We start from the raw sequence: 23573 nt of genomic DNA, 5'->3' as shown, positions 1-23573 counted from the left end.
GTATTACTGTGACTTAATCTCCTCTTTGAAAGGTTTCATGAAAATATCTCAGAGTTCATGAAGCCTCCAGAGTCTAAGACCATTTGTTTCTGCAGCAACAGTCTGGCTGAGAAAGGCTTAACCCCAGCACCTCGCCAAAGCATCTGCAAACTTAGAGTCTAAAGATGCTGGGCAGCCAGCATTCGGACAGAGCCACGCAGGGTCCGGGTAGGACATACTCATTAGGAGATGCAGTCAAGAGCTCCCAAACCTCACCGTACGGCAGAGATACACCCACACTGGAAACTCGTAGGCCACCCACACAGCCCTGGTCTGAGCCACAGCCAGAACTGCTGCCCAGACAGGAAGCCTGAAGCCCCAGTGAGTCTGCGTGGCCCTCCTCCTCCTGGTGCAGGTCAGGGTAACAACAAAACGCCGGCACAGAGGAAGACAGATGCACGTGTGTACCTTCCCCTTGGGATACCTAGAATCTTCAAGGAAAGGGGAAGAAAAAGCTTGAATCACAGGCAGGAAGGATATACCTTAGTAATTGCATCTATGGCTGAAACTTTACATCTTAAGGATTTCTTAAGTACAAGGCCAAGGTCTCTGTGGAAATGTGGTCTGTGTGAGTGTTTTTAGCAATGCCCCAGGACGACAACTGTTAGACTGTCTTCTCCCGAGTCCTGAGGTTTCTGAAGTCATCTTAAAGGCTGTCTGGGAGGCCCCCAGAGCACCCACAACCAGAGCTGTTCCACTCTCGTCTATCCTGCCTTTGGGTCCCACGTACGGTTTTATTTGGAGAAAAGGTTCATCTGGAGAGAGAGGGATAGAAGAAAGTGCACAAACACTGCCTGACAGAAAAGGATGTGTGCTGTAGGAATCCTAGAACACAGCTAAGACCCAAGGAAGGAGTGACAGTGCATAAGGACCGAAGGCTGCACAGTGGCGGGGGGTGTCTGGAAGGGGAATCTTAAGAAGCTTAAGGAGAGAGAACAGTGTAATGAGCCCTATGTACATTCCTCGGCTTCAGTATTACCACATGGGGGCCAATTGTGTTTTATGTACACGCTCGCTTCCCTCTGCTACCCAGAGCATTTTGAAGCAAGTCCCTGATGTCCTCGCTGCATCAGCTGATAAATCTGTTTGAATCTCCAAAAGGCAAGCCCTGAGAAGGGAATTTTGAAGTCTAGCTCTTTATTCCTCTTCCTCTGTGCCTCAGAAGGATCCGCGCTGCTGAAGGGCCATCTGACTACTAATCAGAGAGCATCGCAGACACCAGGGTGCGAAGGGAATGCCCTCAGCCCCGCCCCCGAGCCACACTGTGCCAGGTGCTTGCAACCTTCTTTTCTGCTCTACAGCGGAAGGGTGTTTTGCGTTGGCTAAGAAGTGACAAGCCACGTGAAAATGGGGAGCCAGGCTACAAAAGGCTATGCACCTATGTCCAAGTTTGCCTGACACAGAAATAATGAGGAACTCGTCAAATGTTCAGCGAGCCCCTGCAATCACTGCTCCAAGTGCCCATGGAAGCACGAACATGTATGAAGCAGGGCCTGCCCGGGCAGACAGACTCACGCTGGAGGAAGGAGCAGGAGTATGGAAGCAAGGCCACCAGCAGACAGCAGCACCGTCGGCATTTATGGCACAAAGAACCGGAGGACATGGCGTTAGTTATTTCAGGAGACTGAAAGAAACCTCTGTTCTCTCCAATTCTATCCACACTGTCCATTTGCCCTCCTCCACCCCACTGGGCCACGGCCCCTCCCTGCACGGCCAATGCCACCGTCTGACACATGGAGAAATCCGGGCAACAAGGCCAGCCCCTGCAAACGTGCAAGGCCAGCTGGCGAACGGACAGGGAATGTGTGGGACTGAGGGACTGAGGCCGATCTCTCCGCAAAGAACACACAAGCTCCTCACTGGGCGAGGGAATCTGAATGGAGGGAGTCTCTGACCTGTTGATGGGCACTTGGGTGGCAGCTGAGGGACACTGGGGCCCTGAATTATGGCATGCTGTCCCCAGAGAATCATAGGGCATCTGGTCAGGGCACCCACTTGTGGCCAGAAAACATGGCCTCTCCTAGGCTCAAGGGATATCACGCAGTCACTCAAGTCCATGTACTGAGGACCGACTATGATCCTGGCACCGAACGAAGTAAGACGCCTCGTGCTCCCCAAGCTTGGCCCCATAGCCACCTGAGGAAATGGCCACCATGAGACAGAGGCAGAAAAGGACTATTTCTTCAGCCCTGGAAGAGGTGGGGGAGATTTTCCAGAGGAGGGAATACTTAAGCTGAGTTTTAGAGACTAAGAAGGTGCTACCATATTAAGGTTTCTTACATTAGGGTATTTTAATAGGGGTGTATTTAAAGCATATTAGGAAAAAAGACAGGACTTGCAGAGCAAACCCATAACTTCACAGACATTACCTAGGACAAAAGTGAAGTAATACATTGAAATACAAAGGAAGCAACATCAAATAAATAGTGAGTAGATAATAACATAAGTGATGCGCAGATAGGGTCAAAGGTGTGTGAGTGACGGGCATCAGCATGTTCCAGGTAGTGGGAGTTGACTCTGGATGTACTTAGTGACAGGTTGTGATAAGGAAGTATACGGTTAAGTCATTCAACAGATATTTTCTCGAGCACTTACAATGCATTAGATGCTTCTAGGTGCTGGGAGACGGGGGTGAACAGAAGAGACAAAATCCATGCCTCCTGGAAAATACCTTCTAAGTAACTTGTGCTGGCTGCCTTCATTAACTACACCAAAGGAGGAGCAAAGGTAACGAGGGCCGTAAGGCATTTGGCTCTTTTGATGCCTGTGCGCCGCATCTGGAACTGGAGTGTGGTCTCCTCCAGGGCAGAAAGCCCATGCCTGCCCAGTGCCCAGACAGCAGCCGTATGGCCTGGGTCTCTGCTGACCCTCAGCCCGGAGCTCACACCGCCCACCTCCTCCCCCCCTCCCCGCCTGGGCCAGTTTCTGTCCGCCGAACCTTTTGCCCCAGACCTCATGGCTTCTCGAAGCCCTTTTCTCTGGCGAGGCAGCACCTTGGGGCTTCCCCCGAGCACCAGAGATCCAAACCGAAAGGGCAGTTCCCCCTAGAAGACGATCCCGTCATCTGCCAGCTTGGAAGGACGGCAAGATACCACCCAAGTGACAGCACGCACTCTGCTTCCTCATTTAATAATCAGGCTTAAAAAAAAAAACACCCAAAAGGCGATTGGAAAGCCTCTTTAAATGACCACACTGATAATGAACATTCGTGAGCACTTACTGCCCAGCTGCGTCTGCTAAGTGGCTTACATCTCCTCTCTCCCTTAAGCACCGTCGGGGCCTATATGCCGGGCACCGCCCTTGTCCCCAACTGCCAAAGCAGGGAACAGACTGGGAGTGGTGACATCTTTGATTCAGGGTCACGCCACACAGAGCCTTTGTCCACTGCAGAGGATGTCACGAGGTGCCCAGGGACAGCACCCGGCTCTCGCCTGTGAGTTCAGCCCCCAGACCCAACACTTCAAGGAGCACTTTACTAGTGAAATCCAAGGAAGTTATTATTTTTTTCTCGAAGGAATCACTGACTTGGGCTTCTGAGTCCATGCTTCGAGGTACATTCCTGAACTACAACTCAGCAAAAGTCAGTTGTGAGGGCAACGAAGAGAAATATGCAGGCGGGATCCAGGCCTTCAAAACATTCAGCCATTACCTCCACCCACGCAAAAATGAAATGTCAGCCTGAACTCAAAATACACGCAGGCAACATGTGGGGGCAGCTTTCCCGTGACTGCTCAGCCCCATCCAGAGATTCTAGGCATGACCTTGGGATTTTCCTTGAGCATCCACTGTCCTACCTCATGCACAGGCCTGCTGGGCCTATATTTGAACTTGGCTGTAGTCCTACTTTTCAGCAAGTCTTTGACCATATCAAAGGACACCGGATACATGGGGGTGGCGTCCCCTGGGGACCGGGAGGGTGGAGAAAGCTTCACAAGCACTACATTTGCCTGAGTCTGTCCAGTCTCCTGAAGAAGAATGTGGCCTCTGTGAGGGGTCGGGAGAGGGACAAGGGCAGAGGGTCAGCCTGGGAGTGGGGTGCGCGAGTCTGGCCAGCGGTACTCAGCCACGCTGAAGTTCCTGCCTCTGATGCCTTTGAACAAAGTCTGGAGCTGCCTCTGCACTTGCACCTTCCTACATATTTTCACCTTGAAGGAGGGGGGATTCAGAGGAGAAGACACAAACGCCCTTTATGAGATGTGCAGAATCGGGCTGCCAGGAAGGAGCTGGAAGGCACAATGTCTCTCCTGTTTGGGTCAGTTATAGCCCCCAAATGCCCAACGCCCAGGGGGCTCTGAAAAGAACCCCCCACCCCCATGCAGGCCATTTCTACAGAAAAATTCTTTTCCACTGAAGATAAAACATGAACCAAATAAGAACTATAAACATCGTTCAGCAGGGAGCCTGGTGGTTTCTAACGGACAAACTTCCCATCTCCACGCAAAAAAACAAAACAAAACAAGACAAAAACTAAACTAAAGCCTGCAATGATCATTAAGAGTGTTTGATCTCCCAAGGATTCATGATCCAACTGTTTGCAAAGAAACTTGAAACAGACTGTTTTGTCCTCGGAGAGTTTCCTCGATAAACTGCTCACACAGACTCCCTCCCTAGATGAGGATACTCAAGTTTCAGCTGGACTTTCTCCTGCATCCGAGACTGTCCTCCCCCCATCAGCACCCTCCCCACCGAACCCCGGTCCTGGGGAATCTGAGAATCTGCTTGTCCAGCTGCTCTGCACTGAGTTCTCCCTGCAGTCCTGTTGCAAATGCTATCGGGGCCACAAGTGAAGCAAGCGGGACCCGTGCGTGCACAGGGGCGGCAGGTTACCTCGCTCGGCGAAGGGAGCCGGAGCAGGCCTGCTGAGGCCGCTTCCCCCGACCTGACCCGAGGATGAGATTACTTCTCACCACGACCAGCACCCCCGGGAAACAATCCATAACGTCGGTTCCCACCAGGCTTACCTGGGGTGCGCCCTGTGCACAGCCGAGGCGAGGCTGGGTCACTCCCCAGGGCACCAGGGGCTCTGCTGGAAAGGACACTGGGCCTGAGGCTGGAGGAAATCATGCACCATGACTCAGACCAGTGGCCCCTGATGCGCTGCGTGGACTTAAGGACGTCTCACAGCCTCTCTGGGTCTCGGGTTTCTTACCTGGAAGATGAGGATGCTGGAGGCCCTGCTGGTCCTTCTGGTTCTAATATCTCACGAGCCAGGGAGGAGGTGGGGCGCCCCTCCTCAGAGGGTGAGCACCCCTGCTACCAGGCCTCGGGAACCAGCGGAGTTTCCGCCCCAGACATCCTCCGTAGGTGGCCCCGGAAAGGCAGTCCGGCCTCAGCCGAGATGTGAAGCTCAGGCCTGGCGTCCTCCTCTCCCCCCAAATTCTTCTCACTTTCTGCCAGCTCTCACCATACACATTTAAATGCCAGCTGCTCGGTCACCTGCCAGGAAGGGTCTCCTCCTTCTCCTCCTGCTATTGTGTGGTGGTGTCTGGCCGGCAGGCAAGGCCAGACAACTTGCAACAACACTGCCCCTCCCTGCAGGGTTGAGCTTTGGGATGGCCTAGCAGCTTGAAACGCCGTGCCAAGATAGTCGGGCAATCTGTCCCAGAAAGTGCACTCAGAACTTGCGTTCCGCGGCTGCAGCCCAGCCAGGCTCACCCACACAGGCGCTCCCTCCCTCCCACAAATGTTAGGTTTCAGCCTCTTTGTGGCCACCCTTGGCAAGAGGTTAACCCCAAAGCCCCACTTTCCCCATGGAAGAGAATGCGTTCCCCATGTGTGCTAGATGGCTTGACCTTGCATCAAATACAATATTGCAACACTGAGGCCACCCCCCTGGGGAGGCTGGTGGCTACGGGATGGGAGGCAGCTTTCAAGGGCAGTGACATATGCCAAAGAACCCAGGGCAGATGCAAATGAACTTCAGCAAGTTTCAACAAGTTCACGTGTCATAGCATAAGTGGTTACCAGTAACCTACCTTAATAACAGTATGAGTATCATTCAGATGATGGCAGTAGTAATAATAAAGATAGTAATAATAAAAGCAATTACCCCTGATATTTAAGTGTTTACTGCGTGCCAGATGGGCATGAGGCTAAGCTTTTACACATATTGTTTTCATATAATCTCCATAATAACGCCATGTGGTGGCCTTGTACAGACAAGGAAACAGACTCAGAGTCGCTGAGGAATGTGCTCGAAGGTGCAGAGTCATGGCAGAGCCTGAAATTAGACCAGGCCACCTGCCTCCAAAGTCCTGTCCGACCTGGTTTTCTAGGACAGGAAGCCTCCAATTCACCCGATAGCAAGTTGGGTTGAATTATTCAGCAAGCGTGTATGGAGGGCCCACTCAGCGCCACGCCAGGTATCGGGTGCTGGGTAACCAGGAGCTGTGTCTGCAAGCCTAACGTTCCCAAGGGAACAACATCGTGACAGTCTCTTGGCCAGAGGCCGAGACCCACTCTCTCTGCTGAGATAACTGACGACAGGTATCTGAGCAAACAGTTCTAGACAGAGAATTTGAAATCCTGGCTCCCAACTCCTGATCCCGGGCACTGAGGTCCAGGGAGGGAGAGGAAGCGCAGCCTCTGGAGGAGACACACAGTGAGCAGACGAGAGCCAGCAAACCGCCTGCTCCCTCGGGACTGCGCAAGCGCTGGGCTGGGGGTCAGCAGACCACACGCGTGCCTCGCTCATCTGCAGCACGCCTGCTCACCTGCCCGTTTACCCCACCCCTCTCTCCAGTGGAGAAGTCTGTGCTCAGCGTGTCCAGAGCACCCACCTCAGCTCCTCCCTGTAGGAGACACCTGGCTTCCCGCCTGAGAACCCAGCCTGGGTGCTCACTTGCTGCGGTGTCATGGGGCTGGAGTTGCCCGGAGACTCCCTGAAGCTCAGGGACCCTGTCCGTGGGCTAAGGGCTGACAGCCACTGGCTACTGAAAGCTGGCTCTGCACAGAGCAGGCTGTATCTCGCCTCCTCTAACCTCCCTTAGATCCCTGGGAATGCTGGTGGCTTCGTTTACCTGTGAGGAAGCCGAGGCTGGGAGGAGCTGCACGGCCATCCAACATGGCCCTTAGAGTTGAGGTCGGGACAGAACTCCTAACTTGCTCTCCCTCCAACCTGATTTCAGCCCCATTTCCAGTCCCTCCTCTTCTGGCTCTGCTTTCTCACCTGGGGCAGCTGCTGGGGCTCCTCTCCCCTCCACCTGCGGGGGCTCCAGGCCTGAGAAGTCAGTGCTGACCCAAGTCCTCTCGAACCGTGGTCCTCGGTCCTCTCCGGGCCCACCCTGCTCTGCACCTCCCCTGAGATGCTTCCTCCCAAACACTCCCTGGATGCCCAGCCAAAGGAGAGAGCATTTAAAGTGTCAGTAATCAGACCTGTCCCACTGCCTTCCCGGGAAACGGAGAAATACTTTCACAGCCTAGTCTGAATCAGAAGGCTGCTAAGATAGTTAATAAGGACTTCACAGGCAGGCCCTACAAAGAAAGGGGAGACCGAGGTGCAGTTCGCTGGGGCCTGCCGACACGGCACAGCCACGGGGCTCCTCCTTCCCACACGGCCGTTTCCCAGGACAAGGATGTCACAGCGCAGAGTCGGCAACCCCTGGAAAGCCCGGGTCTGCAGTGAACAGGCCCAGTCTCCCTCCCACCCTGGAAGGTATGGCCACTGGGGACGACGTGTTTGCAGGGAGGGTTCTAGATTCTGCAGCTGTTTGGAGCCAGTTGACTGGGTTACCTGGGGGTGGGGCCTGCATGTGAGGTTGGCCCGCTGCAAACCTGCTTGACTCAGGTGCTGGGGAGACACGTCCTGCTGACCAGTGCTGCGGGGCACTCTGCTGTGAATACGCCCCAGTCTCCACTACGGAGTCACAATCATCGGGCTATCCCACTTGCAGGGCCAAGGGGCACAAAGAGGAACCCTGTGCTCGTTCCCTGAGCACCCCAGGCACCCGAACACTCGCCAGGCTTCGCACACAGAACCTCGACAGCAACTGTGAACCTCCTACAGGCACGTGAAGGGACCGTTTTCGAGTTGGGCTGCCCCACGCAGAAGCCACTAGCCTCACATGGCAATTTCAATTGTAATCCATCAGAGTCAAGTGAAATTCACGATCCAGTTCCTGGTGGCCCTGAAACTGACCCTGGATTTTCAAGTGGCCTCATCTCAGGTGCTCAGTGGCCACATGTGGCTAGTGGCTGTCATGGCGGACAGAGAAACAGACTCGTTCTACTGCTGTAGAAAGTCCTGGTGGACAGCGCTGTCTGAGCGAGTAAACGCCTTTGAGTGAGTTAATGATTGGGGACCTAGACATAAATTTGGTGTCTGAAAACCTTTCCCACAGAGGGTTCTAGAGCCAGCTCTAACTCTTACTAGCTTGCTGACCTTGAACAAGCCACGTCACCAGTCTGAGCCTCCCCTGCCCTCCTCTGCAAACGGTACCTGTTAGAGGAGGTGAGGCTGAAAGAGTGTGCTGGATGGGGGGTGCTGTGGCCCGGAAGTGGAGGAAGTGAAAGAGGACTAATAACGAGTCTCTGGTTTGTGTTAGGTGCTCAAACTCAAGTGACCTTTAATCCTAGGTACCATGTGCCCCATTTTACAGGTGAGTAAGCAGGGTCAGAGTGTTACAACCCCAAGGTCGTGGAAGTGGAACCTGAGGCCAGTCAACGTTGAGGCAGGTGCTTGTCCCTCAATAGAACTCAGAATTGTATGGTCTTCTCTCAAAAGCCTAGATGCAGGTTGCGTGTGTGTAAGAAGGGGGGTTGGGGGGTTGGCTGGCGTTGCTGGGAAGACCAGGCCCCTCCCCCTGTGACAGCATCCTCAGGGCAGCTCAGGCATCAGGGGAAATATGCCACCAAGGGCCATCAAGGGGCATCAGGGCCGGTTAGTTCCCTCTTGAGACCCTCTTGAACCTCGTACTGTCCAGACGGCCAGGCCTGGCTCCTTACCCCATCCTGGGGGCTTTCCCCTGCACCAGCCAGCACTGGGCCAGGGCTCTCCGCAGGGACTTCTGTCCTAGTGACCCTTTGGGAATCGGAGGGTTGCACGTAACTTACCCTCTGAGTTCTCCCTTCTTTGCCCTTGTCAGCTCTGCTTTTGGGTCAGAAAATGATAATCTGGTTGAGACACTAGCCAGCTCTCTCTTGGGTCCACCTGAAATCTTTCCAGTGCCCCAGGCACACCATTCTCATGTCATTAAACAGGATGACCCGTGTAGCTTCAATGTGCATGTATCGAAGCTACACTTCTGAGCCTCATCAAGAACGCCCCACGCTTCCTTCCTCTCAAACCAAAAATATCCATTTCTCTAACGTTGCTGCTGAAACTAATCCGAATTCCGGTCTAACGCGGCAGCTACTGCCAGCGGCAGTAATGAGAGGTTTCAGGAAGAGAAGGGCAGTCGGTTTGGACACATTCATTTGGAAAATCACCACCTTGCCTAGCAGCTGACCCTTGGGTCCAGGTGTGATGTGACAGGGGCCATGAGTAGAACACTTGGCAGTCCCGTGGAGCCGGGAGCCATGGCCGTGCATTCCTAGTGGAAGACACTCAGCCCCCTGCCCCTGAAGGGACTGCTACCCTTGGTGTGGGTGCCTCATCCACCAGCTTGCCAAAGTGACTTGGCATGTTGCCAAGGGACAGATGCACCTTTAAGAAAATTGCTTTTCACTATGGAACACAAAAGCTCCAGAACATAAAGGCTATCCACTGTAACAGCTCCTCCGACCTTTACAATGACTGAAGCTGTTGATAATAACACACATCCAAGTCGTTCACAGAGTCTTTGGTTCCTATGTACCTTTGAACCCCTAACAAGCTCCATGTGAGCCAAGCGGCACCAGTGAATCCTCTGATGATGGACAGAGACCCGCACTGAGAGGGCCAATGGCTGGGACCTGGCTCTCGTCCTGTCTGGCGGCGCCCTATTCCCACAGGGTCTGCAACCACTTCCTTTGCGCCCTGGGCATTTTCTCCTTTTGCTTGCCAGATGCTTTGGAATCAATACATGTAAAATAATAGTAGTTGCCATTTTTATTATGCACTTACCATATACCGGGCTTTATGCTAGATGCTTCGGAAACTTTCCAGTTTTATTCTAACTTCAATCCCAATTATTTTTCCCATTTTATAAATAGGGAAACTTAGGTTTGGAAAGTCAAGTGGCTTATCCAAGGTAGCACAGCCAGCAAGAAGCCTCTGGGATATGAATGGGCTTGTCTCAACTTCACTGCCTCCCACTGGGGAGGAAAATCGCTCCAAGGGAAAGGAGTCAGCACTGTAGCCCAGTGATAGCCCCGTATTTCTCAGTAGGAAGGTTAAAAATAATAGAAGCAATGCAATATAAAATCAAACCTCAAGGGATCTTGAGGGGGGCAAGTGGGGGGTGGGATCTGTTGTCCTGTCTTTATCTGCTAAGAGAACTGCACTTGAATGTTTCTCTTTCCTTTTCTTTAATTTATGCAGCCGTAATGATCCTCAAAACCTTATTCTTAAACCCGAAAACATGGTGTCACAGCTGGTAATTTTAGAAGGAGGAGGAGGAGAGAAGGAAGAAGCAGAGACCTAGTGGGAAGTCAGTGTGGGAGGAAGGGTGAGGAGCAGGCTCTGGTTGATTTCAGGTCCCGCCAGGCCTGCCTGGGCCACATGCCAGCTGCTCCTCTCAGTTCCCCCTCCCCCCTCAACTTTTCAACCCAACTGCCCTGCATGAGTTAGCCTAGGTCTGCGCAAAGAACCTAAGCATCTGGGAATCATTTCGTTCTCTCAAAATGCACTGATAATTGAGAAGGATACTTTTCCAACTATTTTCCCATATGGGAAAGAAAAACCTCTTTTAAATAAATATTCAGCGAAAACCCAGCTCGGCAAGACCCCAGATGGACCCAGAACGACATGTCTGACCGCCGGTGGTGTGGAGCGTGACGCCACATTCTCAACTTCCCACCCACATGGAAGAGTCGCATGGACCCCAAACCCACAGCAATTCAGGCACTGTCTGTAGAACACTCTAAAAATGAAGCAAGCCTATCCATGGGTCCCAGACTCTCACACAGGGGAGCCACATATGGGATTTCTGATAACATGATGTACAGAAATCCATGGAGCCACCTGTCAACGCTGCTTCTCAGAGTCAGGTGCCCATACCCCCCTCAAGCACGGGTGGCAGCAGGAGGTAAACAAGGCCACAGGACAGTTCACTGCACGAAAAAGGCCACCCCACAGAACTGTGATAGGGACCTATCACCCACCAAGCCCCAGAACCTGTGGGTGTTGCACTTGAATCAGTTATCTCAGACCTCACAGCAACTGGATGAGGTGGGCACAGACATGCCCATTCTATAGCTAGGTAAACTGAGGCCACGCAGGTAGCCAGTAAGGGGCAGAGCTGAGGTGGGAATCCAGACCTCCTGCACGAATTTCATCACCACCAGGCCTGGGCAGAAGTGTGGCCACCCAGCTTCTCCCTGACTGCTACTGGACTTCACCTTTACATGCAACCAACTGTTCCCAGGTCACGCATGCCCTGGCTTTGACCAGACTTTCTCTGAGACCTGCCCAGGTCCCTGGCATAGCTCCTTGTGGCAAACAGGTTCACCAGAGGTACTAGGGCCTCCTCTTCAGGGCACAGAAGCATTCCCAATGTTTTTATTAAACTTTTAGGATTGCAGTTGCTGGGTAGAGAGATGCAGGACTGTGGGGACCCCATGGGAAGGCTTGTCAAAGCCGTCACAACACTTTGCGGGGCTGGGGTGTACAGGATGGCAGCCACTGGCCACTCACAACTGCCGAGGGCTGGGAACGAGGCTGGTCCACACTGAGATGTGCTGTGAGCGTGAGACACACACAGGGTTTCAAAGACTTACTATGAAAACAAGAATGGAGAATATCACCTGAGTACTTTTCATATCAATCACATGTTGAGATGAAAACATTTGTGATATGCTGGTTAAATAAAATATATTATCAAAGTGAATTTGGTAATTACCAAGTTATATATTATAATTATTATACATATAATCAAAATTTGTTTCATTCTTAACATGGCTACTAGAAAATTCAAGATTACATCTGTGGTTCGTGTCATATTCTGCCAGGCAGAGCTGGTCTGGACCCTTCTGGAGACCTTTGACTGACTACTAAGTATAAGCTGGAATCTGTTGCAGCCTATTTGTTCAGATGTTGATGCCTCTTTAACTCCCCTTAAGCAAGGGGAGCCCAGAGGTCACCTCACTTGGTAGGCTGGAGGGAGGCGTCCAATGAGAATTCTTCCCAGAAATCCTCAACCAATGAGAGAGTGGGAGAGCAACTTCCCAAGAGCCCAAAGCACAAGAATGGCCAGCCCTCTTTATCCTTATTTCCTTCAGGGAGCCGGGCAACGCAGGCTAGGGAAGCAAATGATCGAAGCAGAAATAGGCCTTGAACCACAAATGCAAGCCATGAATTCAAAAGCCACACGTGGGATTTCAAAATCTTGAGTAGCCACACTTAAAACAAGAAAAAAAAATAACTGAAATTAATTTTAATAATATAGTCCAACCCGATACATTCAAAATATTATTTTAACCTATAGTCGATATGGAAATAATTAATGATACGCATTGTCTTTTTCATACTAAATCTTTAACTTCAGGTGTGTATTTACGCATGTACCACAACACTCATAACTGATGAGCAAAGACGACACCCCAGTTGGCCCAGCTCTAGAGAGTCTAAAAGTCTATGACTCCAAGGACACTGAGCACGGTGAGCAGGAAGCATTGGCCCCAACCTGAACGCCATGGCTCGGAAACTGTGGTACGGCCACTAAGTTTGTTTGCCAAGAGTTCTGATGGCGGCGGCGGGTGCGGGGAGGGAATCAAGTCTCTGAATAATACTTACACAGAAAAACACCGTAGGGGAAAATACACTGAAATGATGAATAACTGTAATCATTAGGCGGTATGGTTGTGAATCCGTCCCTTTCCTGTTATACTTTTCTGTATCTTACAAATTCTTTAATATTAATTTAGAAACTATAATTTTAAAACTTAAAGGGATTAAAACAATGAAGCATAAAATATTCATTGAACTACTGTGCATTTGGTCCCGAGTTCTCCAAGAAGGGGATAGAACACCCAGGGACACTGAAAAAGGAGCTAATACACCACTTGTGGGAAGAGGGAGGGGAGATATTTTCCCTGGTTGGATATTTTGCCTACACTTTAACTGGGAATGTCAAACTACATACCAGCGAGGGCTGCAGGGAATTCCACGCTCGGTCAGCAGCAGAAGCAAGTGTCTGATGCAAACAACCTGCATCTGTCTCGGCCGAAATGCCTGCATCCCTCGGCCCAGTTACGACAAGAGCTGCCCTTGTGGGGGAGGAAGGCAGCTGCATGTTGGTGGGTGCGCTCAGACTCGAAAAAACAGGTGACCGCACATTCTTTCAGCGAGTGCACAATGTGAGTCAAACCGTTTATAAAATGCCTGCAGCTGTTTGGGAGAACACAATGGCCACTCACAGGTACCAATTTAAAGGCCAACCCCGCCCTGCTCACGTGTGCGCGCACGCACGCATGCGCACGCACGCACGCATGCGCACACAGCACCAGACGGCCCCAGGTCTAAGGATGCTGTAAAGCCTGTTCACGACGTACCTGCCCACAATACCTCCATTTCTCCAAAAGGACGAAACTTCACAGAAGCAAATCTTGCACAACCAGAGGGGGCATTTCATTTAGGGAAGAGGAGGCAGTTACCCTGCAAATGTTGAGGCCTGGGATTCTGTTACCTGGGCCATTTGTCCCCCTCTAACCTTGAGATCTCTATGGAGTGACGGTTATTGGTGACCAGAGATTCCCTGCTCCAGAGAGTAAATCAATGTTGAGCCCATTTGCCTCAAAAGGTAATAAACTAGATCAGTGGTTGTCGAGGGCTCCTGGGGGGGGGGGGCGGGTGGAGAGTTGAGGTGTGATGTCTAAGGGGTGCAGGGTTTTCTTGGGGGGCTGACAATGATCTAGAATTATAGTGATGATCGCATAACTGATTATATACTAAAAGCCATTGTATACTTTAAATAAGCAAATGACACAGTATGTGAACTACATCTCAATAAATCTGGCTTTTTAAAAAGAAATAATAAGCTCAGCTAAGAAAGCAACTCGCTCAGTCCCTTTTACAACCATGAAGCTTCCGTGACCTGAGGTGCTTCTTCACCCATATGAAGATGGGGGTGGCTCTGCGCTTTTTTCCTGTGTAAGGACTCGTGCCAAAGCAGTGCCCCCCTTTGTAAAATACCCAGTGTGCCTCTGCCAAAGGCAGGCACCACAGAGCTCCAAAGGCTCCCAGCTTTCACTGACCTTTCTGCTCCTCCCGCACTGCTGGCCTCCTTGGAAATGACCTCACCCGTGACGTCTGGAACATCCTTCTCAGGAACCGAAGGGGATGGGCCAGGCCCCAGGCTCTTTCTGGGACAACGTTAAGAAAGCAACAGATGGTAAGAAGGCCACTGTTCTTTGTGTCCTATTGAAAATAACTACTGTGCTAAAAGGCCTAGAACAAAAAATTGTTTGGGGCAGGCCATGGGTTTGAGATGCTTTTAGATCATTTAGGCATCTCTGCATAAATCACTGCGGATTCAAAAGCAGATCTATCTGGACTCCTGATAAACAGTGATTGTCTATAACCTTTGACCCAGCAGTGCACTGCCAGCCAGCAGACAGCTCATGCTTTGGGAACAGTTTAAGCAGGATGTGTTGAAGAACACAAGGAAAGGCACAAGACTTGTTATACAAACAGCTCCCACGTCTCCACCCATTACTCTCACAATTTCCATAATCTCAGCACATCCAGAGACTGGTTGTAAGCAGGTAAAATGTAAACAGTTAGATATGGAAAACTTAGCTTCTTAATAATGACCCACCTATTTGACTGACCTATAGAAATCAGGGTGAGAACCACTCATGAAGCGGACCCCACATTCCCATGGGAATTTATTCTTTAAGTACCTTTCAGCATGGAATGCTTCTGGAGCCAGGCTTTGCAGTTTAGGGTCCTGAGTGTCTTCAGGTTCCGGAGGTGAGGAGATACATGCCTTCCCATCCCCAGCAGGAGTCGGAAGCTCAGCCTGCTGATGCCCAGCTGGGCCGTCCACGTGCAGGGCGTCTGCAGCCTCCATCCCCACAGTCCCCTGGGAGCAGCCTGGGTCCCCACAGCTCCCTGGCGGCACAGAGGCAGGAGGCACTCCAGAGAACATCCTTGTCGTACCTGATTCCGGCAGGTCACCAGGCACACGTGCCCCATTCTCAGCTGTGCTCAAAGTGATGTCACCCTCTGCTTTCCTAGCAGCCCCTGCCACCACACTGGGCTCCGGGGGAGTGACTGTTACTGCTGCTGGCTCAGGGGTGCTCTGGTTGCCCAGGGAACTTTGTTTTTCTGAGGTCTGAGCATCGCCTCCATGTCTTCTCTCTCCCCCAGGTATGACAGGGTCCCAGGGCTCACTGATGGCCTCAGCCATGACAGGCACATCCCCATGGGGGCCAGATGCTCCCAGGCCAGAGGTGGACATTGGCACATCACCTGGAGCTCCAGTGTGAACAAAGCTGCAGGCACCATCTTCTCTGGGTTGACTGTTGCTGGTGGATGTGTCCTGGTGCTGCTTCCCAGAAGGAATCCTGTCATCTGGAACCGAGTCCTCTTCCCTGGGGTTCTGGGGAGCCACCGGCAAGTCTGCAGCTTTCTCTGCAGGAGTCTCTGAAGCAGCAGCTTGTGATGAAGGACCCGAAGCTGATTGTTGCCGGCTGCTTCCCGGCCCTGAGCAGGCCTGGCCTCCCAGCCCCGCTTCTCCTGCCCCCTCCAGCTCCTCGCTGTCCTTCAGCATCAGCGGGACACCAGTCATTCCCTTGCCCACGCTGGCACCCGCCAGGTTCTGCCCTGCCAGCCCCAGTGGCTTCTCTGGAGCCGGATCCTGGGGAGCCCTGTGGGGAATCTCAGCCTCAACAGCCAGCTCTTGCTTCTGCTTCTGTGAGTCCCCCCAGAGTCCAGCAGGAGGGGCAGGGAGAGGGGCTACAGCTTCTACTTGAGTCCCATCTGGAAGCTTCTCTGGGCTTAATGGCACATTGAGGTCCTTGCCCCCGACAGTCCGGCCAGGCCCTGCCTTTTCTCCTGCTGTGCGCTGGGGCCGATCGGCGGTCAGGGCTCCGAGCACAGATTTCTCAAAGATCTTGGTAATATGCTCCCTGAAGTCAGGGAATCCGGCAATCGTGCTGGTCTGCCTGGAGCTTGTGTCCACACCATCGGACGTGCCCTTCCTCACGTCCTGGGAAGGTTCTCCCATCCCCTCCGCGCCCCCCTCACTGGCCGGGTGAGCAGGAATTTCCTGGGGCTGAGTGCCTGCATCAGGAGCTCGGACCGCTCTCTCCTCCTCTGTCGTCTGCTTACCACTGGCCGGAAGCAGCATCCTGTCCATGTAGGGCACAGGGTCCATAGGTCCTTCACAGTTCCTGGCTTTGGGGCTTCCACTGCTGGCTTGCACCGCAGAGATGTCCCCACCTGCAGCTCCTGGTTGGGAGACGGAGGCAAGGGAGCCAGCAGCCGGCTTCCTGGAGGCGGCATTTTCTGAGGCACACGGGGGCTCCTGTGCAGGACAAGGGCCTTCACCAAGACCTCTAGGACTATCTGCTGCCCCTTTCCTGGCAGCACTGTCAATCTGCAGGTAAGGAGTGTCAGGAGCGGCCTCTTCTGGTAGCCCCAACGGTAGGAGCTTCTTTGGGTTGGGGATAGCCTGGGCTGCTGGACTATCCACCATGCTCCTGGAAATCCCACCCAGCTCTCCTGCTGGCGGCAGGGTGTCCTGACAGCTGGCTGAGGGCTGCCCAGGGTGGCCAGCTTCGCCTTGGGCAGGCGTGGGAGCTTGCTCCCCAGGGGCGGGGCACTGCTCCGCCAGCAGGAAGCCGCCGCTGGGCAGAGTACCTTCTCCTGGCTCCTCTGGAGCCTGAGGCCCCCTCAGGTCTCCTTTGTCAACATCGCCACCAGTCTCAGCAGCAGCCCGTGCCTCACCTCGCGGCTCCTCGGCTGATGGGAAACTTCCAGGAAGCTTCTGGGCCTCTGTGTCCGAGGTGGCAGGACGCTCCATTTCCTCCTGCGGGGCCAGCCCCGGTTGCCACCCGCCTTCCTGGGTTTCATCACATGCCTCGCTCTCTGGGGCATCCTGAGTGGGTGTGACGCCGGGGCTGGCAGGCGCTGGGCCTGGCGGGCACTGAGCTGCATCCAGGAGAGCTACTGAGTCAGGCCGGTGGGGCAGGGCCCCCGCCGTGTTCTCACTTGCCTCCTTCGTCTTGCCGGAGCCCTGGAGTGGGGGCCCGGCGTCAGCTGCTTCAGAAGCACCTGCGTCCCCGAGACATGCTTCGTCATGCTGGCTGCTGGCTCTCGGCACACCGACCGGCTCCTGCTGGGACTTGTTCGGCCCCTGCCCAGCGCAACTGTCGTTCCTGCTGCAGCTCCCTGCGAGGGAAGAGTCTTGAGAGGTGTCCACTGCAGGCAGCAGGATGCCGCAGGGCTCGCTGCCGCTGCACACCACCTCTTGCCCGTCCTCCCCAAGTGCAGGCAACTCGGGTCTCACTGGGGCCGGCAGCTCCAAATGCCCTGGCACAGGGCTCTCCAGAACCGTGTCCCTGGGAGCTGAACACGGAGCATCAGACAGACCGACTTCGGGGAGCTCACTTACTTCTGATCTGGAAGCCTGCTCCTCTCCTCTGTGAGTGGACAAGGTCACACCCTCCTGAGGTTTCATGGGTACGGGGATTTGGGGAGAATCTGTACCTGGGTTCTTAAAACCTGGATCACCTGGAGAAGTCTTGTCCTTATTTTCACACTGTTGCACCTTCTCCCCAAGCATGTCAAAGACAGCACCTTCTGGGCCCGGTTGGGATGGCTGGCAATGGTTCTCAGAAGAGCCCGAGGGTCCCTCAGGTGCAGCTACTTGTATTTGGCGTCCTGGGCAGGACAGGTTTCCCTCCTGATCTTGCTCCGGAATGAGCATCGGGAGCCCACAGTCCACTACCAAGCTCTCTCCCTCAGTGGGATGTGGCCCGTCAGCTTGGATTTCCTGTCCAGCTGCATCATGCCCCAGCCCATGGGGTTGAGGGGACGTCAGCAAGCCCTCCCCATCACAGCTGCTGGGCTTCTGCACAGATGGGTGGCCCCTGGTCTTTATTTCTGATGAGCTCTCCACCTCCCTGGCTTTGGGGACGACCTCTGCCGCAGAAGTCGACAGGAAGTCTGATTTCTCAGATTCTAACGCAGGAAGAGTGTCCATTCTTCCCAGTCCCCCCACGTCCTGAAGGATGTCGGGACATCTGGGCTGCCGTCCTGGCCCCTCCTGGACAGCTCCTTCGGGAACGATGTGTTCACCAGCTCCCTCCAGTGCAGGGGGTGTGATGGGGCCCTGTGCATGGAGCATGTGCAGTGAGCCAGGTGCATGGACCACGCTGACTTCTCCCAGAGCCCCACAGGCCACTGTGCTGTGAGCGGCCATGTGCCCAGGGCCCTCCTCCCTGCAGGGCTGTGCTAAGGCCGTGCTCGGAAGGACTTCACTCTCCACGTCACTGGTTCGCCTTGACACCTCCTCTTTCTCCTTCTCTGGGTCAGGCTTACAGCCGAGGGCCTGAGGGTGCTCTCCCCACTGGTTCCCAGGATCTGCACTGCCAGGTGGCTCTGGGGCTTCTTCCTGTCCTATAGGATTGGCCCCAGATTGTCTGCTTTCCCCCTTAGCCACACGTGGGCTGTCAGGGGCCCTGGCTTCATCCTTTGGCCCTGGTGAGCTTCTGGCCCTTTCATCCCGTGTGCTGGGAGGAGGGGGCAGCGCCCCTTGCTGGACTCCATGCCGTTGCTCACTGCTGCAGATCTCCCAGCTCTCCTTCTGGGGCAAATGGGCAGGACCCTCTGTGGGGGTCCCTTCTGGACCCTCTCCCTCACCTCTGAGATCTGATGTGGGCGTCTCCTGTCCTGCCAACCCTGCCTCTGCTGGCTCTTTGGCAGGATCTGTAAAAACAGGCACCTCAGGCCCGGAAACCATCTCCCTGGCCGGCCAGCTGGGTTCTTCTGCGACAGCCGAGGACTGAGCGCCTGGCTGTGAAGTGAGGCCTGAAGCTGGATGCTGTTCCTCAGCACTGACAAGCAAACCAGCCTCAGGTTGGTCCCCTGCTGCCACACAGGCGGCTTTACTGGGCGTGGTTCCTGGCATCCCTGTCTTTGAGTGACACTGAGCATCACTGGCATCTGGAGTCTCCATCCAAGAGCCCCCTTCCCCTGGCACCAGGGCAGGATATGGTGGATCACAGGGTGGCTCCGAGCATAGCGGTTGTGCCCCTGTTTGCTGCTGGCTACTTTCCCGGGGAGAAGCAGTGGCCTTGGCTTCTGGATCAGTCCCTGAATTGCTTCCCGTGGGACAACAGGTGCCAAGGGAAACTGAGTCAGCGACTGAATCCTGCAGCGGCATCTCTGCCTGGAAGCTGCCTCTGTCTGAGGCTCTGGGGGATGGCACTTCTGGGGCCCGGGTCTCAGGCATTGGCAGGCCCTCCTCCAAGACAGCTGAGCTCTCCTTGCCTGACGGGGCTGCAGAAGGGCTCGTGGGGGCTGCTTGTACTCCAGGCACTGGTGGAGGGAGGCCGCCTGCAGCCTCTTTCCTTTGGGAGTCGAAACCGCCAGGCTGGCCTGCCTCTCCAGCCAGCTGTCCCTCTACTGGCTCTCTGGGAGGTGCTGGTGAAATTCCTGGTGACTGATCAATGGAAGCTGATTTCCACCCCTCTTCCTTTAGGTCGTTCTGTCTTCCAGCACTGGGAACAATGGCAACTGCAGTGTGCTGAGTAGGGCTGTCCCCGTGAGGGGCAGACACTGCCAGGGTGTACCCCCGGACATTCGGGGAAGATTTCCTCCTGGGGTGCTGAGCCAGGGGCCGGATGAGGGGCCAGCTTTCAGGTGCAGCTGGAGGGCTTGCTGAACAAGCTTCAGGTGGACTCTCAGCAAAGGGCATGTGTCCCTCTTCCTTTAGGTTGTTCTGTCTTCCAGCACTGGGAACAATGGCAGCTGCGCTGTGCCGAGTAGGGCTGTCTCCGGGAGGGACAGGCGCTGCCAGGGTGTACCCCTGGATATTTGGGGAAGATTTCCTCCTGGGGTGCTGAGCAAGGGGCCGGATGAGGGGCCAGCCTTCAGGTGCAGCTGGAGGGCTTGTGGAGCAAGCTTCGGGGGGGCCCTCGGCAAAGGGCATGGAGCCTGGGGGGCTGTGCTGCGCCCAGGGCACTGGTGGGCTGGGCAGTGCAGAGTCTTCCGGGCTGCTGGCTTTCTGCGGGTGCCTCCTTGGTTCAGTCACCTCTGGGGACGTGATGATGCCCGGATCTGAGCTGGCAGCACCCTCAGGAGCAGAGCAGGAGTCTCCGTGCGTGACGCTGTCAACAACGAGAACATTTACTGTGTCACTGGCTCTCAGCGATGCCAAGGACAGAGCCATAGCACAGGCAGAATCACCCCCATGCTCCCCCACCAAAGGCCACAAACTGCACCGTCCTCCTGTAGCTCCTTCCTCTGCCTGAGAGATGCCCCCAGTCCCGTCCCTCCCAAACCATGACACGTGGCATCACTTTCTCCAAAATCAACACCAGGAATCTCAAACACCCAGTACGGACCTTTCCGGGCTGGTCAGCACTGAATGGGAAAATAGGAAAACCAACTCATCATAGCCTAAAATGTGGGGAACTCAGAACGTTTTTAAGTAAGTTTGGTATAATAGAGGGTTTGAACCATTCCGTGTGGTTTACGAGGAGGTCCCAAACACTCCCTGGGATCCTAAGTGTCCGGGGAAAAGGCACAAGTGAGCACAGCTGTGCCTTGCAATAAAGATCCTAATTAACTTGATTCTTCGCATTCAACAGGTGTTACTGCGAGAGGCACAATTCCAAAGTCGGTCCTATTTAGCTTTGGAATGTCTGCATGTGTCCTATGTATAGCTCCTGGGGGCCAAGTTATACCTATGCCCATGTTTGTGTTGAACACACCAGCTGGGCAGTGTCGGCAGAGAAACTGTGAAACACGCAGGAACCCTGAGGGTGCTGGGCTCAAAATTACGGGCTTGCTATAAACAACTTGTCCAGTTACCGTAAAAGAGCTTATCTCCTGCTCTATTTGGGCTCTGTTTCTCAATTCTACATGGTTTTAATTAAGTGCATTTTAAGAATTTAAAAAGAATATTTTGCCAATACAAAATTTTGAAAATGTAGAAAGGTAACAGAGGTATGGTGTTTTTACCCTTTTCTTTAAAGTTATCATAGGGAGGAAAATTGCAAAGGAAAGTGTATGGAATCTTTTTGAAACTGTCACGTCCACACACATCCACAGACCCACAGGGTTTTCAGTGTGACCAACAAAAATTCTACTCCACATGTTCACTACCCAAATTCTAGCTTCCACACACGACAATGCGTATATCCGCACAGGAGGGATGCATACGGCGGCAAGATGAAGTACATTCCTGTTAAAATTTAGAGATAGGTGCGATGGACTGAGTCATGTCCCCCACAAAATCCATGCGTTGAAGTCCCAACACCCAGTATGACTGTGTTTGGAGACAGGGCCTTTAAGGAGGCAACTGAGGTTAAAGGAAGTCACATGGATAGAGTCCTGATTCAATGAGGGTGGTGAGCTTTAAAGAGGCGGGGACGCCAGGAATGCTGCCACTAGGAATAAAACCTTCAGAGGCAGGCAGCTGAATGCTTGGCTCATGTCCCCAAATTCCTAGGTTGAAACCTAACCCCAAGGCAATGATATTAGGAGGTGGGGCTTTGGGAGGTGATTAGGTCTTGAGTGCGGAGCCCTCACAAATGAGATTAGTGTCTTTATTAAAGGGACCCTAGAGAGCTCCCGGGCCCCTCCCACCACGTGAGGACACAGTGAAGATGTCTGGGGACTAGGGGGCTGGCTCTCACCAGACACAGAATCTGCAGCTGCCTTGATCTTGGACCTCCAGCCTCCAGAAGTGGGAGAAATAAACGTCTGTCGTTTGAGTCCCAGTCTACGGTATTTCTATGACAGCAGCCTGAACTGGCTGAGGCAGAGGGGAAGAGGCTCTTGACCCACCTGCATTCCAGCCTCTCGCCAAGCCCCTCCCCTGTGAAATGCGCGTGATGTCAGACGACATCCTGGTGGGAGGTGCATGCGCATCGAAGCTACACTGGTCATCCTGTTTAATGTCATGAGAATGGTGTGCCTGGGGCACTGGAAAGATTTCAGGTGGACCCAAGAGAGAGCTGGCTAGTGTCTCAACCAGATTATCATTTTCTGATCCAAAAGCAGAGCTGATAAGGGCAAAGAAGAGAGAACTCAGAGGGTAAGTTACGTGCAACCCTCCGATTCCCAAAGGGTCACTAGGACAGAAGTCCCCAAGGAGAGCCCTGGCCCAGTGCTGGCTGGTGCGAGGGAAAGCCCCCAGGATGGGGTAAGGAGCCAGGCCTGGCCGTCTGGACAGTATGAGGTTCAAGAGGGTCACAAGCTGTGAGGCCATTGGCTCAGTGGACTTTTCTAGAACTAGCACTTGAACTTCGTTGTGTCTGGGCCATTAGCTAGGGTTCAAACATCTTAGTAGCTGGGGAGAGGAATGGTGTGTCACTCCGAGACGGAGCCCTCCTAGTTACATCTGCTTGCCCAAGGAGCACAGACCATACCGCCCGGAATACAACAGACAGTGCTGCTCCCTCGTCCCCACCTCGGGCAGGGCCTGCCAGCTGAGGGGGAGTGTGTCTTCACCATCCGGAGACAAGAGAATCAATCCACTCGATTTGGACACCTCGAAACCTTGTGGTCTTATCACAGAGCACCCAGGACCAGGCATCCCGTTGAGTGCGAGGCACTCTCTCCCCTCAAACACGCACCAGCCTTTGGTTTATTTAGCGTAAGCTGAGCAGCACCAACCGCTTTGATCTGCCATTGGAAGCCACACACAGGAACCGATTTGCCTCAGGGCAGGAAAAGTTCTAAGAACGAATCTGTTCAGGGCTCCTCATTAATCAAAGCTTACATAATGTCCTTTTATGCTTCAAGATTGAGCCAGAATGTGTGGGATGCCGGTTCTGTTCAGGATTCAAAGGCGAGCTCTCGTGGGTTGGGCTCGCAACGGAAGGCTTTCAGCCCCAAGGGGGCGCTGCCTTTGTCTCGAGGTCAGGAGGGCACCCCGATGGCAGCCGCCTTGGTATGGGTAGACGCCCCCAGCCCAACGAAGGGGAGGGATGGGGTACAGACCTGGGAAGGGGGGCGATTTGCTGCAGCAAAGTTCCAGGCACACATGGGGAAGCAGGAAAGGCCCTGCCCACTGCCCTCGTGGGGGACAGTCACGTCCGGAGGGGACCCTAAGTGCGAAGTCCTGAACACAACACGCCAGCAGACTAGGAACACTCGCAGAGAGGAAGGAGGCCAGCTGGGGGAAACAAAACAAGCATGGCCCCGCACTGCCGGGCTTGGAGATCAACGAATGCAGAACACACCATTGTCAAGATGGAGAGTTCTTGCATACCAAACA

The 23573-nt window shown here is 53.7% G+C and overlaps 1 protein-coding gene across 16 annotated transcripts in view; it reads right to left on the bottom strand.

Moving 5' to 3' along the window:
• Nucleotides 1-23573, bottom strand: part of TACC2 (transforming acidic coiled-coil containing protein 2) — a 173784-nt gene that overhangs the window by 103059 nt on the left and 47152 nt on the right. For 12 of the 16 annotated variants that reach the window (XM_053668513.1, XM_053668508.1, XM_053668506.1 and 9 more), the window contains 2 exons: nt 15019-20454; nt 14371-14478 (listed from right to left, as the gene is read on the bottom strand). The exons of 2 other annotated variants lie outside the window; for them this stretch is intronic. In XM_053668513.1, coding sequence (XP_053524488.1) covers nt 14371-14478; nt 15019-20454 — 5544 coding nt within the window. The remainder of the gene's footprint in view (nt 1-14370; nt 14479-15018; nt 20455-23573) is intronic. 2 more of the 16 variants (XM_053668511.1, XM_053668515.1) reach the window with 1 other exon arrangement.

Source organism: Artibeus jamaicensis, unplaced genomic scaffold (genome assembly GCF_021234435.1).
Source record: "Artibeus jamaicensis isolate MK-2021 breed Jamaican fruit bat unplaced genomic scaffold, CSHL_Jam_final contig_490, whole genome shotgun sequence".
NCBI classification, from domain to species: Eukaryota; Metazoa; Chordata; class Mammalia; order Chiroptera; family Phyllostomidae; genus Artibeus; species Artibeus jamaicensis.
Note: the sequence above shows the minus strand (reverse complement) of the source record. Positions and strands in the feature narration are given on the sequence as shown.